The sequence below is a fragment of the Bidens hawaiensis genome, unplaced genomic scaffold, assembly GCF_021521415.1.
Source record: "Bidens hawaiensis isolate Kalapana, Puna unplaced genomic scaffold, B.hawaiensis_p1.1 tig00021179_1, whole genome shotgun sequence".
NCBI classification, from domain to species: Eukaryota; Viridiplantae; Streptophyta; class Magnoliopsida; order Asterales; family Asteraceae; genus Bidens; species Bidens hawaiensis.
The window spans coordinates 306336-324314 of NW_027493273.1; the positions used below are offsets into that span (position 1 = coordinate 306336).

Sequence of the window (17979 nt, forward strand, 5' to 3'; positions counted from 1 at the left end):
TGTAAATATCACATAACTCACATATGGACCGCATAAGTTATGCATTGTATAACATATGCGCAGCATATGTTGAATTTCATCATCATCGTACTCAGTAGATGTTAGGTTGAGTTTTAAAAGCTAAGGATAGTGTATTTATCTTCTTGGTGTGATTGAATGTTGAACCCATAATGTTGAATTTCTAATCTATAAATAGTTTAGACTTATGCGTTTTGATCAGTTAGTTTTAGAGAGTTTTGAGAGAGCATTGTACTTTGATATTGTCATATCATCTCTGTAATTGATCTTTGATGTTATATATATATATATATATGGAGATTAAAGCTATTCTTGTGTGTTTTCAACTTCAAAGGATTCTGCACTTTGATGTATAAGTAGATAATTCTAAACGTCGATCCTACGTCTGCATAGGCCATCAACCTTTCAGTTAGTTGCCATAAAGATGCAAATTGCTAATGGGTTCAACATTCAATCACACCAAGAAGATAAATACACTATCCTTAGCTTTTAAAACTCAACCTAACATCTATCCATATTCAAAACGCTCAAAATAAATTTTTAAGAGATCGTTTTAATTACCTTTAGAACCTTCAGATTAAAGCAATGGAAAAGAATACAAAATATGATTATCAACAGATCAATCACTAAGAAACTTAGTACCTGATATCGACAAAAAAATGAGAAAATTGATTTAAACCAAACCATATATTTACATCATCTATGTCAAAAACAAACTATTTACACCACTGTACCAGGTTCTTCAGCTATGGTGATGCTGAGATTTAGGGGCAATTTAACAAGAAAAAGCGACCAAAAGAACCCTAGTGTTGCGCGCTGTTTCGTGACTGCAGCCACCTCAAAAATGTCAATTTAATTAAGCTACTATAAATATTAGGATTAACTTAGATTTCTCAAACGACAATCCTAACAACTTTTAGGGAATTATAGTTTAGTCACACAACCCCCTTTGGTTGATTTAAGTAGATTATAATTGCACATTCGTTTAACATATGATTTTTTGAACTAGAATGACAACCTAATCAATTGTACTTAACAATCTTGTTTTAGAATTACCAAAATTAGAGAAATTTGTCATAGCCTGTATCTCATCTTTTCAAAGTCCAATACAAGGAAACATGTTTTGGATAAAATATCAAGATTTTCTTTTTACCATTCCTAGTCTCCAAGAACATGAGTGAATCATGAATGATTATAAAAGTTTTTCTTAAAGATATTAATCATCAATCTTGAATTAATGGATCAAGGTGACAAAACATGTTTCATCAAAGGAGAATTGCAAAATAATCATTACTACATAAAAACTAAATTACATATTCAATATAATCATCAAATGGAGTTAATTTTCATCATAGATTTTAGATGGTAAATGGAAGTTTAGCTCATAATGAGCATGACAATGAACAACAAAGAATATGAAGATATGAAAAGCATGATTAAACTAGAGCAATCTAACCAAATTGGTGATGAATCTTTCTTTAATGGTGATAGATAATGATGATGCATGCTTCCAAGCCTTCAAACTCTTTAATTGATCTTTAACTTGAGTGTAAAGTGAGTGTTTTTAAGTGATAAACCTGCCCAAATCCTCTCCAAGCATACCCAATGCAATAATGCATGCACTCTATTTATAGGCTGTCTAGGCAGCTTGTCACGGCCCCGTGCTTACCTAGCCTTGTGTAATAAAGGATTGTCAGATCGTACATATGCTGACTCATCACGGGAACGCGGTACACGGGGTATGGCCTCGTGTTTTGGTTGCTAGAATCTTGTAATTTTGTCTTATTTGGGCAAGGTGACCATGGGAGCGTGGTAAGAGAGACACGACCCTGTGATTTGATGTCTGATTTTTGTCTTCTCTTGGAAAGGTGACCACGGGGGCGTAGTACATGAGACACGACCCATGTTTGATCCATAAGATTTTGTCTTGTCTTAAAAAGGTGACCACGAGGGCGTGGTCACTGAAACATGGGGGCGTGTTAGGCTAACTGATACACGATTTCTTTAATTTTCTTCGTTTTTTCTTCATGTGTCCACTCATTTCTTCGTTTGAGACTGGAGTACACCTAAAAATAGAAAATAACATAATAAATTGCTATTTGAACTAAATCACATAATAAAATATATGTTTTTGAGATTATTTGACGCTTAAAAGATGTATATGTTTATATACATCATCGGGCATGATGGCACTTAATATCCCATTGTGACCTTTGTTGAGTCATATTTGGTGTAAAAGGGTTACATAAGATAGTATTGAGTTAGATTATATTATAACGAGAAACAACACCTTATACACATCTTAAATGGATCATATTCAGTCTTCACCACTCTACACAACCCATTACATCCTTTATTAAGTCATGTTATGTATTAAAAGATTACATAAGGTTATAGTGAGTCAAATCTATTATAACAATTAATAGCACGACATGAATGTATTAAACGGACTATATTAGGCCTTAATGGCACTTGACGACCCATTATGACTTTCATTATGCCATTACGTCTTAAATAATTATATAAGTTTGTACCAAGTCACATTATGTTAGCAGGCAACACATCAATTTACATGTCATATCAGGTCTTGATAATACTTATTGAGCCATTATGTTGAATATTATGTCATATTTATAATAGTGTTATGAAACTATAATAAGATTGCAATAAGTCACATTATATCAATAACATATCATGCATATCTTAGTTGAACCATATCAATTATTCTTGATTTTAAGTATGACATAATATTATAAATAGTTTAAATAAAATACTTGTATATTGGGTATCAACAGTTTTCCACAGAAATAACATATATAATTGATAAATGTATCCTTTTGTTGAAAAATGGTTGAAAACGTTCCAATAACTTTTCTACAAAATAATTGATATCGTTAATTAATAGTTGTTTATATTCTTTGATACTATATAAATAATATATAATTATATTTATAATGTTTTTCAATAATTTTCCAACAAAAATGATGTACATAAGTGATTAATGTATAGTTTGTTGGAACATTGTTGGAAATATTTCAACGACATTCCTACAAAATAATAAATAACATTCATTATTTTCTTTTATTAATAGTTATAATAATATAGATAACACAAATAATCAAAGCCGTAATGTTTTCCTACACTTTTCCAACAACACATAATAAATATAATTGATAAATGTAGCTTTTGTTGGAAAGTTTGCAATGATTTTCCAACGTAAAATCGTAATGTTGTTATTTTGTTGCTACATTGTTACAAAATCAATGCAAGTTTTGTTTGTCAGAAATTTATCTAAAAGTTGTTGCAATTACATGTTGTAGGAAATTTGTAGCAAGTTTTTGTAAAATAATGAAGAGTTCTCTAGTAGTGAACTAGGTGAACTTGCATGGCAAGCACCTGAATTATTGAGAATATGGTGTGTTATATCATGGATTTATGGTCAATCAAGCCATAATATCAGTGTTAGTAAAAGTCAGATTCTAAGGCCGACTAGTTAGTCCTCGGACCCCTTCCTTAGAGACTTTTTCCAAGTCGGCCTGGATTGGTCGGAGGAGGTCAAAGTCGATCAAAAGTCGGACTAGTCGGGCTAGGCGGTCGAAAGTCGGGCTAGGAATTTCTAAAATTCGGTAAAAAGTCGGACAAAAAGTTGGGCTAGGCGGTCAAAAGTCGGGCTAGGCGGGCCAGGGTTCTCTAAAAGTCAGTTAAAAGTCATTCAAAAGTTGCCGAGTCAGCTAGAGTACCCTTTGAACGTGAATTATGCTTATTTTGACAAATATATAATGTCCAAAAATTAATTTTCTTTATTTACCATGTTCGAGTACTCTCCGAGTACTCCCCGAGTACTCCGACTACTCCTAACTCCCCAGTCGGCCGCCTAGGGTCCGCCTAGCGACTTTTGCAACATTGCATAATATTGTTTATTTATATATTTTTATGCCAACAATAATTAATATAAATAGAAGTGAGAAAGTGTGCATTGAGGTTCTTAAAGAAAAATAAGTCATTTAGTGTTTTGTAGATTCAAAATATATTTGGGCCCCTGAAATTTGAGCATAAGTTATTGATCTATTAATATTTAATTTAAGGGTATAATTGGTACTTTGGGTAAATGATCAAATGAGTAAATTGAAATTTGAAAGTGGATAAAATCTGGCCTAAACTAAATCAAATGGTAATTGATTATTGGGTTTGAAAAGGGAATTTGGGTTTTATTTTGTAGGCCCATAGAAACAAACTTATTGTTTCTTCTCTAAAAAATGAAAAAATAAAAAGTTAATCTTTAATCTAATTAACCAAAAACTAGGACAAAGTTGCAGAAAATTGTCCTCTATGTGTATTAGAATTTAACGCTTGCCTTTATCTTTAAAATTGACCTAATCTGTACTTTACATTTTTATATATTGCACGGCTTGTCCGTTAAACCCTAACCTAGTTGATCTTTTCTGTTAAATATGAACATCTGCCCTACAAATGAGGGCAAATCGATCATTTAACTATCTATTTATTTAAAAAATAATAATAATTAAAACTAAAATAATATTCTCTCTCTTCCTCCCTCCTTCCTGTGACTATTAGCAAGCTTCTTCCGACACCTTAATATTCAATCTCACAAAATTGCCCTCATTTTCAGGTTTATGTAATTTGCAAGAATATCAAAGTTTCGATTAAATTTGTGTGTTCTTCATAACATTCCCCAAGTTTCTAGACCTAACATCTACACATGGGGTTTCACTTACATTTACCTAAGCCTACAAAGTTTTGAAAACAAGGAAAATCTCGAATTACTGCCGGAAGTGTAGCTGATTTTAAACGGTAGGTTAACATTAGAATTAGGCTTCACAAGAAACAGATTTCCTGATTTTATGTTCAGAATGTGGGGTGGTTTTAGTTTTTGTGGCAGGTGGTTTATTTTTCAAAATAGGCCTTGAAGAACTAGTGCTAGATTTTAATTTGGGTCGTTTTCGAACTCTGATTCATATTTTCGGCGATTTGTAGTGGTCGTACTCCGTGGTTTTCACATCAGAAAAAACCAATAGTGGTGGTTTTATTGTTGTGTCAGGTCAGTAATGGCAATGAAGCTTGAATGGTCATTTTTACAGCGAAACTCAGCAGCGACGGCGGATAGGGTTCAGCCGTCAGCAAGGCTGCGCAACTTCGGTTGTGTTTGTAGCTCTAAATTGGCAAATCAATGTGGTAGCAGTGGTTTCGCTCATGGTAGCTACAGGGTGGTTTTTGACAGTAGACCAGTGGTGGTAATGTTGGATCCGGTGGAGCTGGGAATCATTCAGGGCTTTGGGTTGGGGTAATAATGTGTAATTATAATTATAACTAGGTTTGAAACCCTAGGCGTTGCGGTAGCAGCTTGACACAAATTCGGTCGGTATCGGTTATGTTCGTCACGACACCTACTCTAAATAAAAAAAAATTATATGTAAACACCCAAAATAGTGTTAGCACACGTACAACTTATGTTGAAAGCGGCACATATAAGGTCGGTATCTGATAAAAAAATAAATTAGTAAACATATAGCGTATGATACAAAAAATAATATAAGTAAAACGACGTTTATTCAGTTTTTTTGCAAATTACAGGCTTTGAGACGAAATTCGGTCGGTATCTATAGGTTCGCCACAACACTGGAACTAAACCCAAAAAATAATTTTGAAAAATTGACATATTTAAAAAAAACAAAACAAAAAAACAAACACGGGTGATGCGGCGAGTCGACATACATTCGGTTGGTAATGAATAGGTTCCTTATCCTACCGGAAGTAACATAAAAAATAATTCAGTTATTGGCTAGGTTTGTTACGGTACAAAAACTAAATAAACAATTGTCACACCCCGACTAGCACAATGCGGAAGCGTAAAACGGGAATGTAACAGACAACTCTGGTATCAACACATTGTTTATAAAGAAACATCACAAACTACAATATATTACAATTCATTGTTCTATCATTGTTTTACAGTCTAGGCGATACAAACAAAACTAGTTCGTTAACTATACGATCTTACTACTAACACCCTTGCTTCTATTCACATAGAATCAACCACACACCTCAGGCAAGTAACAGATCACCAAATCATTCCTATTTAGGTACACCTGAAAAGCAGTTTAAAACGGGTCAACTACTAGAGTTAGTGAGTTTCACGAGTTTCAAGAAAACAGTAATGAGTATTCACAAGTTAACACTTGTAATTATGAAATAAGTATGTATGTATGTAAATGATGTAATTATGCTAAGCTACAATGAAGCCTTGATTGTATGTGCTGCGTGCATCCATTTCCCACGCTCAATCAACCACTGTGACTCCCCTTCCGCCCACAACATGCCCTGGTAGCTATGTCTACACTACATAGCCTGTTTGTATAAATATGGTCATGTGAAAACGGCGCTATGTGACACGGAAACCAGGCCGATTCCGTTTGGGTTTGTTAAATCAATAGTACTATTCACAAACCACCGGCTCGAAGTTAATCACTGTGATCGTGGGCACTTACGTGTGTTAGATAATTCACATCAATACATGTTTCAGGTATGTATATATAATCAAATATGCTTTTCACCCCAAAAGTTCGTAAAACAGTTTAGAAGTGGGGTCATGAAACTCACTGTTTAGTAGATAATCAGTAGCACGTCGGTTCGAGGTTTGTATAACTTGCAATCATGGTTTCCAATAATCAATATTATAATAATATTAATATTTTAATATTATTATAATCTCAATACTAAACTGGGCTGTATAACTAATCTGGGTATAGCTGGAACGCCCAGAAAGTGGCAATAGGCTTAGGTGGTGATGTTGTTCAATGTCTAATACTTAAAACCGAACTTGGCTCAGATTCCCGTTTTCCCAGCTGGGCCAAGTTGTTCGTTTACGCGTTCAGAAAACAATTGTGGGGAAATAATCTTGGGTAAATGCGTTGGTTAATAAAATGATTAAGTTATAAGGAAAGATCACATATTGGGGTCCCGGATTAGCTACGGGGCCCGTTTCCGTTTATTTAGTTTGATTTAAGAAGAAACGCGCACAATCCACCCGGATTGTCCAGGTTTCTCATAGAAAAGTTCGTTTTTACTTAATTAGTCCAAAAATATGATTTTTGATCACTCTTGGTGTTTAGATATTCCCGCAGGTTCGTTAATCGCGAACTTCCCTGTTTTTCTGAAAACTAAATTTGTTTAATCTTTAAATTAGCATAATTAATGAACCGTTAATCATTAATTTATGAAAATTTAGCCACTTATCAAATAAAATATTTAGATTTTTATAAAAATATTTCTGGAATTATTTAATGATTTATTAATTTATAAAAATTCATTTTATCAGCTATATTCCGCCTGAAAATCGTCCGTTTATCCCAAACAATTTCCAAAAACTCCACCAAAATTCCTGAATACTCAAATCATGTCTCAAAACAACCTGTATCAATTCCAGAATGTAAAAAGCTCGTGCGATATTCTTTTCGACCCTAATTCGGCTATAAAAATTCACACAAACGCATATACACAAAACACCTTTAGACTTCTACAAATGATCCCAAAATTCATATGTGATCAAAATACATCAAATCTGAGTTCCCAGAAAAATTTCATAATTTTTGAAGTATTTTAGCTATTTTTCCCAAATAAACGTCCCAATTCGGTAATAAATTCGCCAAATATTCTCGGATGGTCGAAAAATTACCAAATTTGAACAGGGACTCATTGACATGGTCCCTGATTTCCCTGAAAAATATCAAGGCCTAATAATATGTACATCACAACCTTAACCTAAACAGCCCGTAAGCAAGTGTTTCGGCATTACCTTAGCGGTTTTGCTTCGTTTCCGCCTTTCTAATCAACTTTCAAGCTCTTGTGCTCCTATGTAGGCCTATATCACAAACCAAGAAAGTTTCATCAATAGAACAGCCCTTTAACTTAGGGTTTCGGCTAGTGCATGAAAACGAACTTTTGAACCGTAAAAACGCCGTTTCAACCCTTTAATCCGTGTTTATGGAAAAAAAAACTATCAAAACAGGTTCCTTACCATGTGTATGATCAAAAAATATTTATGGGCCATTTTTAGGATTTTTACACGGTTAGGAATGATTTTTAGAAATTAAGACATGTTTTTATGGTATTAATCAAGGTTAAACAAGTTTAAAAGTTACTTATTTAAGTTGTTACCTTAGGGTTTTGGAAGGTTTATGGATAAATGACTTGCAGCTGCTTGGACTTCAGTTTTTATCAAGTGAAATGAATAAACAAGCTTAGATAACAAGTTTTATAAAAAAAATAGGGGTGGGGTGGGCTACTGCGATCGGAAGCTTCATGGGCCCATTTTGGGCCCATTTTGGCCCAAGTTTCTGATTCTAAAGGCCCAAAAACGAAAAGCCCAGTCCAAATTTAGTTCGGGTTCGGTTTTTGGTGCGAAAAACTTATCGGGTGCGTTAAACAGCACGAAAACGAGTGTTTTTCGGCTAGTTTTGTGTAAAATTATAAAAACATACTATATGTTTGTAAAAATCAAAAATATTTTCACGGATCGCTTAAAACATTTCAGATAAGTGTTTGGTAAGTCTTTTTCGGCTTAATGGATGATACAATGCTTGGTTTGTAACTATCTTTCGCATTTAAATCTATAGCGGGTAGTTAAACGAGCATATTTTCGTTTAACTTGTTTGCTATCAAACTAAGGCCATATTTCTAATATTTTAGCTTATATTAAACGTATAACACTTATAGATGGCCCCCCGTGATTTCTGGGTCATAACCCGACGCGTTCGGTTAATCGTTCGTTTGTTACGCAAAAGGCGTTTATTTGCTTAATCGGTAAATACGTACTGAGGTGTACCTTATTTTAGCTCAAATGTCACAACAATAACACGGGTGTTGCGGCGATGGGGCATTGCATTTTGTGACAGCCCGCAACTTCCGTACAATTTTTAAACAATAATTAGACATAATTACATTACATAAATGCCCTAAATTAGATACATATATTCATTAAATCATCAAAAGTATAAGAAATAGCATTCACATGTATCTTACACGCTAGGTGATTATATGAGTTACCGCGTCACACGTTCAAACACTCGACACAACAATTAATGATACTATAATAAAAATAATACTTTTATACGTTATATGAAAAATGACATTATCATTATATGTATGTATATATGTATGTACGACGATTCTTAATCATGTCCGGAGCTTAACGGTACTAGGAAAAAGAAGTTTCAAACCATGCTACTTTCATCATCCATACCAACCCGTGAACCCCTTTTCCTTTCCTCCAAAATCACCACACACGCAAGGATATATGCATGCACACCTTACACCATTATATAAGGGTAGTTAGTTGTTGAGGAACACCAGACCCAACAAACACAAGACACACAAACTCACATCCCTGACCAACCAACATAGCTACTCCTCACGCCAGCCACAACCTCCACCATAACCCACCGTACGGTATCGGTAACCACCATCGCAGGCCGCCACCACCTCCACGCCCCTCTCCCTCTTCGGTTTATGCACGCCGCCGTGCATTTCCTCAACCACCATTATACCCGACGCCACATCCCTAGTTTCCTCACCATCGGTACCGTAGCAAATTTCCGTAACCAGCCAACGGCTTTGGGTAACATGCACACGTACAAGCTGGGTTTAAGAGGGGCTAATCACATTCAATAAAGAATATTCGATTTCTAGGGATTGGACATAAGCTAGTACTCAAGATAATCTATATTTCCTCATTATAAATCTTCACCTAGCTAGTCTAGTGGACGCTCGTAGGACAAATACAACCAAAAGTTAGTACCCATCACTCACCGACGCCAAGGTGAGTTTCACGGCCCCTTTTCTCTTTTACTGTTTTACAAACTAGGGGGAGAAACATACTAAACTTATTAGATAACTTTGCATGAACTTATTTAATTACGTTTCATAAACTTATTTAGTAACTTTGCATAAACATATTTTATAACTTTACATAAACTTATTTCGTAACATTGCATAAACTTATTGATAACTTTGCATAAACTTATTTAATACGATAATTAGTGAGCAAGACATAGAATCTTTATATGAGCATGAGTTACACGAGGCCCTTAAGATCTTCGGATCAATACATTCTATAATCATTAACTGTGGGTTTAGCCGAGGAATATGTGGGTAGTACTATCGGGATTGATCCCCCGCTCATGGTTAGTCGCTCTAACCGACATGTTAATGGGAACATATATTCTATAATTCACACTGTGATGGTACGGTTGTCGGGCATACATATGGATTTGGGTTTGATTATAGGCTCATTGTCATATATTAATTTGTATTCCTAGCTAATCTACAAAGGATTATCGATCTTGTTTAGGTTATCGTATATATCATGTTTCACCGCATATATTCACTTGTATATAAAAGGGCTTTTAAGTTCGTAAACGTAAACTTTTGGACAACGTTTTAATCGGGAAAACGCACTCGTAACAAACAAAGTTTTCAACTTTATAAATAGTTTCAATGTACGTTTTAATCACGAAGACATAAATAACTTTTGAAATACGTTTTATTTACGTGAACATAAACAAGTTTTAAAGCACGTTTTGTCATGGAAACATAAGCTGCTGATAAGTGTTTTAATCATGAAAACATATATTTGAGAAATCATTTCTTGTTTTATACATTTTAAACATTTGAAACTCAATATCTTCCAATCAACGGATTTAATCATGCATTTAAAACCTGTGACCTCACCAACATTATGTTGACTTTTAAGTATGTTTTTCAGGTTATTAAAATCAAGAAGAAATTTGTGGGCATATACAAGCATCGCATTGCATATAGGATCGCCACGTTAATCAATAGATGTGATTATCCATGAACGTCGCGCGCCCACGTTTTTGCGTTGGCGGGGTGTGACACGTTTTCATTTGGAGTCGCTTAAATTCATTACGATATTGAAACTAAATCTAAACAAATTGTTATACTTAAAAAAAATCCCTTTCAAAAAAATAATCTAAATTGAAAGGCCACTGTCACGTCACAGCAAAATTCAAACATTAAGTAGATAAAAAAAACTGTTGCGAACACCTTTAAAAAACAAATTGAAAGGCCACTGTCACGTCACAGCAAAATTCAAACATTAAGTAGATAAAAAAAATTGCAAACACCTTTAAAAAAAAATTGATTCAAAACGTACATCCATAGGATTCGAACCTTGGCATCCTCAAACCAAAGGAGTTAACAAATCACACCTCAACAGCATACCAACACTATCTAACTTATTACTATGACGAAACTAAAATCTTAAATACTAAAATAGCTTGTTTCTAGAAAGGAGCCGTGACACCCACATTTGATATTTAATTATTTATCTATATATATATATATATATTTTAATTTAATTTGTTTTATTTGTTTTGAATCTTTTAATTAAATTTACTTTTAGTTATTAAAATATATTTCTTTTAGTAAATGGGTAAAATAACCAATTTGTCCTCATATGTAAGGTACATGATTTGACTTAACAAGAAAAACTAATTGAGTCAGGTTCAAAGGATATACGGTGTAGCATTTGTAAACGTGAAGTACGAACTAAGTCAATTTTAAAGATAAAGGGCAAACGATGAAATTTGATACAAAAAATAAATGACAATCTTTGTAATTCTGTCTGAGTCAAAAGTTTAGGAAACATATATAGATACTAATTCATCATGTTTCATGAAAGCAGATGTTAATTAGTCTCGTGCTCGTTGGCATAATTTATTTCTTTCCCACTTCCGATATATAGACTATAGATTTAACACAGTGTAATCTCCTACTTGCGAGTTCTTTCCACTAGTACAACTATGTGAAAAATGGTTTCATGAGAGCGTGAAAGTTGTTTGAAAATAATTGTATGTAACACAAACCACCACCAAATCTAACGCTTCTTAATTCAGTTGATTCTTGCGACTAAAGGTTGAAGATATCGGTTTGAAAGCCTATAATTATTTAATATGAATTTCATAAATTATTGTAATTATTGTAAACGGGATTGCAATATATTATTCTCAGAAATAAAGAGCATTCTTATTTATTTTATAAAAAATAGTTGACATATTTCACTACAAACATAATCACAAATAGTATCAAATAATTCCGTAGTAACCAAACATATAAGTTGTGGGTTGTTTTGAGAACCAACCATCGTTATTAAAGGGGACATAGCATCAAAAACAAAAGTTTGCAACTACATCTAACATAATAACCAAGAGACCACCTTTTCATATGCATAGCAAGATTCTAAATCTTCAACCACCACAAGAACAGTGCCACGATGTCATTTTCGACAAACATCAAACTCTTTTGCTAGTGCGACAAGTATCTAAAACGATGTTCCGAATTAGACTTAAACGTGTGGGCCAAGTAACCTCATGTGTCACAATCATAAAAAATTAAGCATATATACCTTCTCATTGACAACCCATATTAGTCACCAATTTTACATCAAACTACATTTTTGGGAAAGGAAGACTTGTGACACAAGAAAAACAACCCCACATCAAAGACATTATAAGGTTATGCAACTAACCAAGCAGGGCCGGCTCCAAGAAAGGCTAAAAGTTTTTGGACCAGAGGCGAGTTTAAATTCGGGCCTAGAGACTTAAGCAAAAAATAAACTTGATAACTCATAAAAAAAAGTAAATCATACGATGATAATAGTAATTTCAATACACAAAACATAATTATTGTAGCAACATAATCTAATTTAAATACCTAACGAAACGCGATTAAATGTGTTATTCGTCTTATCGTCTATTCGCTAAACAAACTGATTAATAACTGAATTTCAAGCATACTGTTGTTGACATATACAACAAATCAACATAATTCAATAAACAAACAATACATGAATTATGAACAATTAAATCTAAGATTTTATTATTCTAAGTCAATAACTTTTATAAAACTAATAAAAAAAACAACTAACCCGGATCAGAAATTCAGAATTTTAGAGAATCGGAGGCTGGAGGTTGGTGGTGGTGATGCTGCAGTGGTTGTGGCGTCGTGCAGGTCTGGATGTCGACCGGCGGTCCGGCAACGGACGGACGGACGGCTTGAACGGCGGTCAGTCTCAGTCGTGCGGTGGTTGTTTCTTGTTTGGCTTTCTGCTTTCTGGTTTTCTGCCTTCTACGGTTCTATTTTTTTGAGACTAATAACAAAATAACAAATTAACAATAAAAAAATTTTGTAACCGGGTTATGGGCCTAAAAATAATTTGGGCAATTGAACATTATTTTATATGGGTCTAAACAAATTGAAGTCTAAGATTATAAGTTCAAATACAATTTTTTTTATAACTATATATATATATATATATATATATAGGAGGGTTAACGTACAAATGAAATTAACGTGCTAAACATGAGAATCAAGTAGAGTAATTATATATACAAGTAGAGTAATTGTGTAATTACACCATAGAGTAATTACGTAATTACTCTATGATGTAATTACACAATTACTCTACTTGTATATTTTTAAAAAGTTATATATATATATATATATATATATATATATATATATATATATATAGGGTTTGGATCAAATACAAATGAAATTAACGTGCTAAACGTGAGAATCAAGTAGAGTAATTATATATACAAGTAGAGTAATTGTGTAATTACACCATAGAGTAATTACGTAATTACTCTATGATGTAAATACACAATTACTCTACTTGTATATATAATTACTCTATCTGATTCTCACGTTTAGCACGTTAATTTCATTTGTATTTGATCCAAACCATATATATATATATATATATAATTTTTTAAAAAATTTTCGGGCCTATGACGGTCGATCCCCCTGCCACATATAATAGCCGGCCCTGTAACCAAGTAATCTGCACATAAGTATGTTAAAGATGTAGAACGACATTGTTCAATTTTGAATGGGCTGGACAATCATAGGTATAATGGGCTGAGCCGTATCTCATATAACATATATTTTGTATGCTTATTTAGGTTATGATATCCGAATAATCTATATAAACCAATTTTTTTAAATTCTTCATTTGGAATCTGAACCAAATATTCGAATAAGAATTTGGATTGCTTTTTTTTTTTTCAGTTCAGTTTCTACGGATTTCGGTTTTCTTGACACCCCTAGTAGTTAAAGGATTTAGTTGAGCTAAAATTGTAACTAAATTGTGCCAATGACAAATTTAAATATCCATCATTTGTTATTCAATTTTCTATTAAACCGAATTCAAATTCCTAGAACTGCAAATCAGAAACCAAATTCGATTCCAATTATCACTAATCTTATAACAATAATTGCCGTATTAATTGTTTATTGGATTACATCGAAACAGAAGGCAAGCGGGCAACAAGCTGCGCTGCTATCCCCTTTTTGAATCGCTAAACCCAATCTTAAAACCAAATACACAATTCGACCCCGTTTTGGTTTAAAGCCGCACATTAAATACACCTACTGATAGTGTGACAAATTCAATACTTCAATTATCAAAAATATATGCAGAAGTAAAGAATAAGTGGCACTAAATTTAATTATTATTATTATTATTATTATTGTTATTATCAATTACGGTAGAGGATTGATTACACCATTCGGCTACAAGATGAACCCCAACCGAACACAATCACAAATTTACCAAAGGATAACTAACCTACCCCATTTATGTCTTTGTTCATTGTTCCCAACAGAAAAGAGAGACAAGAAAATATAAAACCTTATTATTCTTTCTGTTTTCAGGCAGATACAAACGACCACCGATCTTCGTCATCATCCTCATCAGGAATATAATAATCGCTCATCTGAGTTCCACTAGTCAAATAAGGCATATTATTAAAACACTCAGCGATCCCGCCAGCCATCAAACCAACATCTTCATCAACATGACACTCTTCAATCCTATCCTTAAGCGTATCGAACATCACTTCTGGCTCATACCGCATCACCCGAAGCACGTCACTGCACGACTGCCCAGGGACGGCTCGGGTGATTGCAAACCCGTGAGGTCCGTCAGTTTGGCACACCCAAACAGTACTAGGTGCGCCAAACAGATTATGAACCCCACCAAGCGCCTCCTCATATGCCCCGCCCAAAAACATCCCTAGATAATATTTAAACCCGGTTTCACCTTCCGGTTCATGTAACGGCAAGGCTGCCCCTCCACCTATGAATCTGTTAACCTTTCCATCGCTATCGCAAGTTAAATCGGATAAAACTCCATTCACCGTTGGGCGTTCTTGCAGACGGTGAATTGGCATTATCGGGAACAACTGCCCGATTCCCCAGTAATCAGGAATTGAAGTGAAAACAGACAGATTGATGTTATAAGTTGTAACTGAGTCCGCACTGTCGATTGTTTTCGATACCAGATCGCATAGCCCGTCTACTCCAGCTAACTGTTCCATATCCAATGTTCCGGATTTGAAACTCTCAGCACATCTCTGTTTCAATTGATTTGCATATACCAAACAGGATTCATGATCACCTTTGGTAGCTGATAGAGATAAATTATGATAATCATAATGTGCGTCCTCCGGAAGGCGCTCGACGAACTTCTGAACATCAAACGAAGATGGGTCATAGTAATCGGAACGCGCAGAAGATTTACTGGATGAAACGCCTTCGAATATAAGCACAGAATGGTGAGAGACGATGGCGCGACCGCTCTCGCTGCATATTATTGGATGTTTAACGGATTTTGTATCGCAAACATGTTTAATCGTGTGAACAACCGCAGCAGCATACTCGTCAAGAGTGTAACTAACCGAGAAATCCGAATCGGATGATTTTGAACCATTGTAGTCAATCCCAAGGCCACCGCCTATATCGATGACTTTCATTGAAGCGCCAAGGCGGAGCAGTTCAGTGTAAATCTGCGCCGCCTCTGCGACCACGTCCACCAGTAATGTGGTGGACGGGATCTGAGATCCGATATGGAAGTGCAGAAGCTGAAGGCAATCCAACATACCAAAATTTTTGAGTTTTTTCACGACGCGAAGAATTTGCGTCGTTGTAAGGCCGAATTTACCATTTTGGCCCGAAGTTGATCCGAAATGGCCCGAATGTTTGGTACGGAGCTTCGCCCGAACACCAACAACAGGAAGAACACCGAGTTTTCGGCTCATGTTAAAGACAGAATCCAGTTCTTCCTCCTGTTCGAGTACGATTACCGTATTCAAGGAAAGTTTACGAGCCATGATGGCAAGGGAGATGTATTCTTCATCTTTGAAGCCATTACAAATCAACAAAGCTTCAGAGCTTCCTTTGCATAGGCAGGCCATAGCTAACAACAGCTCCGGTTTCGATCCAGCTTCCAACCCGAAACCGAACGGTAATCCGAATCTAACAATGTCCTCCACGACAAACCGGTCCTGATTACATTTCACAGGATAAACACCTTGATAACTAGAGCCATAGTTTTGAGCCTCTATCGCGGTATTAAACGCGATTTGGATCGATTCGAGGCGGTTTTTGAGAACGTCAGGGAACCGGATGATTACCGGAAGCGGTAAATTGAGTCCCCCGTCTGATTTCAAATCCGAAACCTTTTTCACAACTTTGAGGAGATCAATCTCCTGATGGTCCATGGTTGAGGTTCCATGCGGACAAATGGCCACGTTGCCGGAGGAATTGACGTAAAAGTAAGGCGTGCCCCATCCATTTATGCGGTACACACCCGCGGAGTGAGCCGGAGACCATCGGTTTCTAACGACGCCGGGAAATGGCTCCGTGACGGGAAGAGACGAAGGCGGGGCGTTAACGCAACACGCGAGGGCCGGCATCTCTTCCCTGGTGATGATAATGACGTAACAACCGAAGAACAAGAGAAGATTATATAATTTGATGGTCGTGATTGAACAAAGCTCCTAAACTTCAGATGAAGCCATCAAAAAATTTAAACAATCTAAGATTTCAGTTGACCACCCAAACACTAATTCCACCATTCAAAATCACAAACTCCAAACGAAACCAATTAAAACTTACGAAGAATGTGAAATGGGTGAGAACTGCATGAGACTTGATGGCGCTTTATATTGAGCAGTACAAGGATTATATTCTCCTTACCAGACACAAAAGCAGTTAAGCGTACTATACAAGTTTATCAGCAGAAGCACTTTAACTATGATGCTATGGGAACAAATTCTGAAAGGAGAGAGTACACATTTTGTTGCAGGTGGTACAAATATACATTTTTTTGAACAGACATGAGTGTAGAATATCACGTTTAAAGCTTTGAAAGTATTGTAATTTCTATAAATAAAAAATGTCTTTTGTCTTTACCTAAAATTACATTCGTGCTTCTTTATCTTTAGCTTTGAAAGTATTGTACTTTTATTTTACCTAAAATAAAAGATAAATTAAAAAACTTAATATACATACATATATATATATATATAAAATCAAAATCTCTCTCTCTCCATCACCAGGAAAACGAGTTTGGTAATAATAATAAGGCATGCAATCCAAGTTATGGTTTGGTTAACACAAGCCCACGGATAACAAATCGGTTTAGTCTCGTAATTCAGTTACGACAACACATAAACAAAATTTTAATTTGGGTTTACAGTTGCTTGAATGGTTCAGTTAGCCATGAATTAGTGTCGAGTCTTGGAAAAACCAGCTTGAAGGAATTGGAATCGATCAAATGATGCAGCCAGAGTTATTGCCGATTGATTGGAAGTCGTCCTCGTCGAAGATCTAAATATAATAATAGGTACTAGTCGAAGATGATGATGGTGGTGGTGTAGGCTGGAGTTGGTCACCATTGTAATGGTGGCCGGAAAACTAATTGTGACGTCGATGGTGAGGACTGGATGGTTCAACTCCAACCTCCACGAATTTCAGATCTGCAAAAAGCATCGTGCAAGGTTCCCGATGATGACTGGATGGTGGTGGAGGAGTAGCAGTGTTCCGGTGGACGGTAATGGCGACCGCACTGTGGAAGAT

General features: G+C 35.2%; 1 protein-coding gene across 1 annotated transcript; it reads right to left on the bottom strand.

Annotated features, from left to right (window-relative positions):
- Nucleotides 1-14626: 14626 nt before the first annotated feature.
- LOC143562841 (arginine decarboxylase-like) lies at nucleotides 14627-16814 on the bottom strand. Its single transcript, XM_077050534.1, has one exon. The coding sequence runs from the start codon at nucleotides 16812-16814 to the stop codon at nucleotides 14769-14771; it is 2046 nt and encodes a 681-aa protein (XP_076906649.1). The 3' UTR covers nucleotides 14627-14768.
- Nucleotides 16815-17979: the final 1165 nt, after the last annotated feature.

Coding starts and splice junctions, on each gene's coding strand:
- LOC143562841 (XM_077050534.1), bottom strand. CDS start 16,814: ATGCCGGCCCTCGCGTGTTGCGTTAACGCCCCGCCTTCGTCTCTTCCC.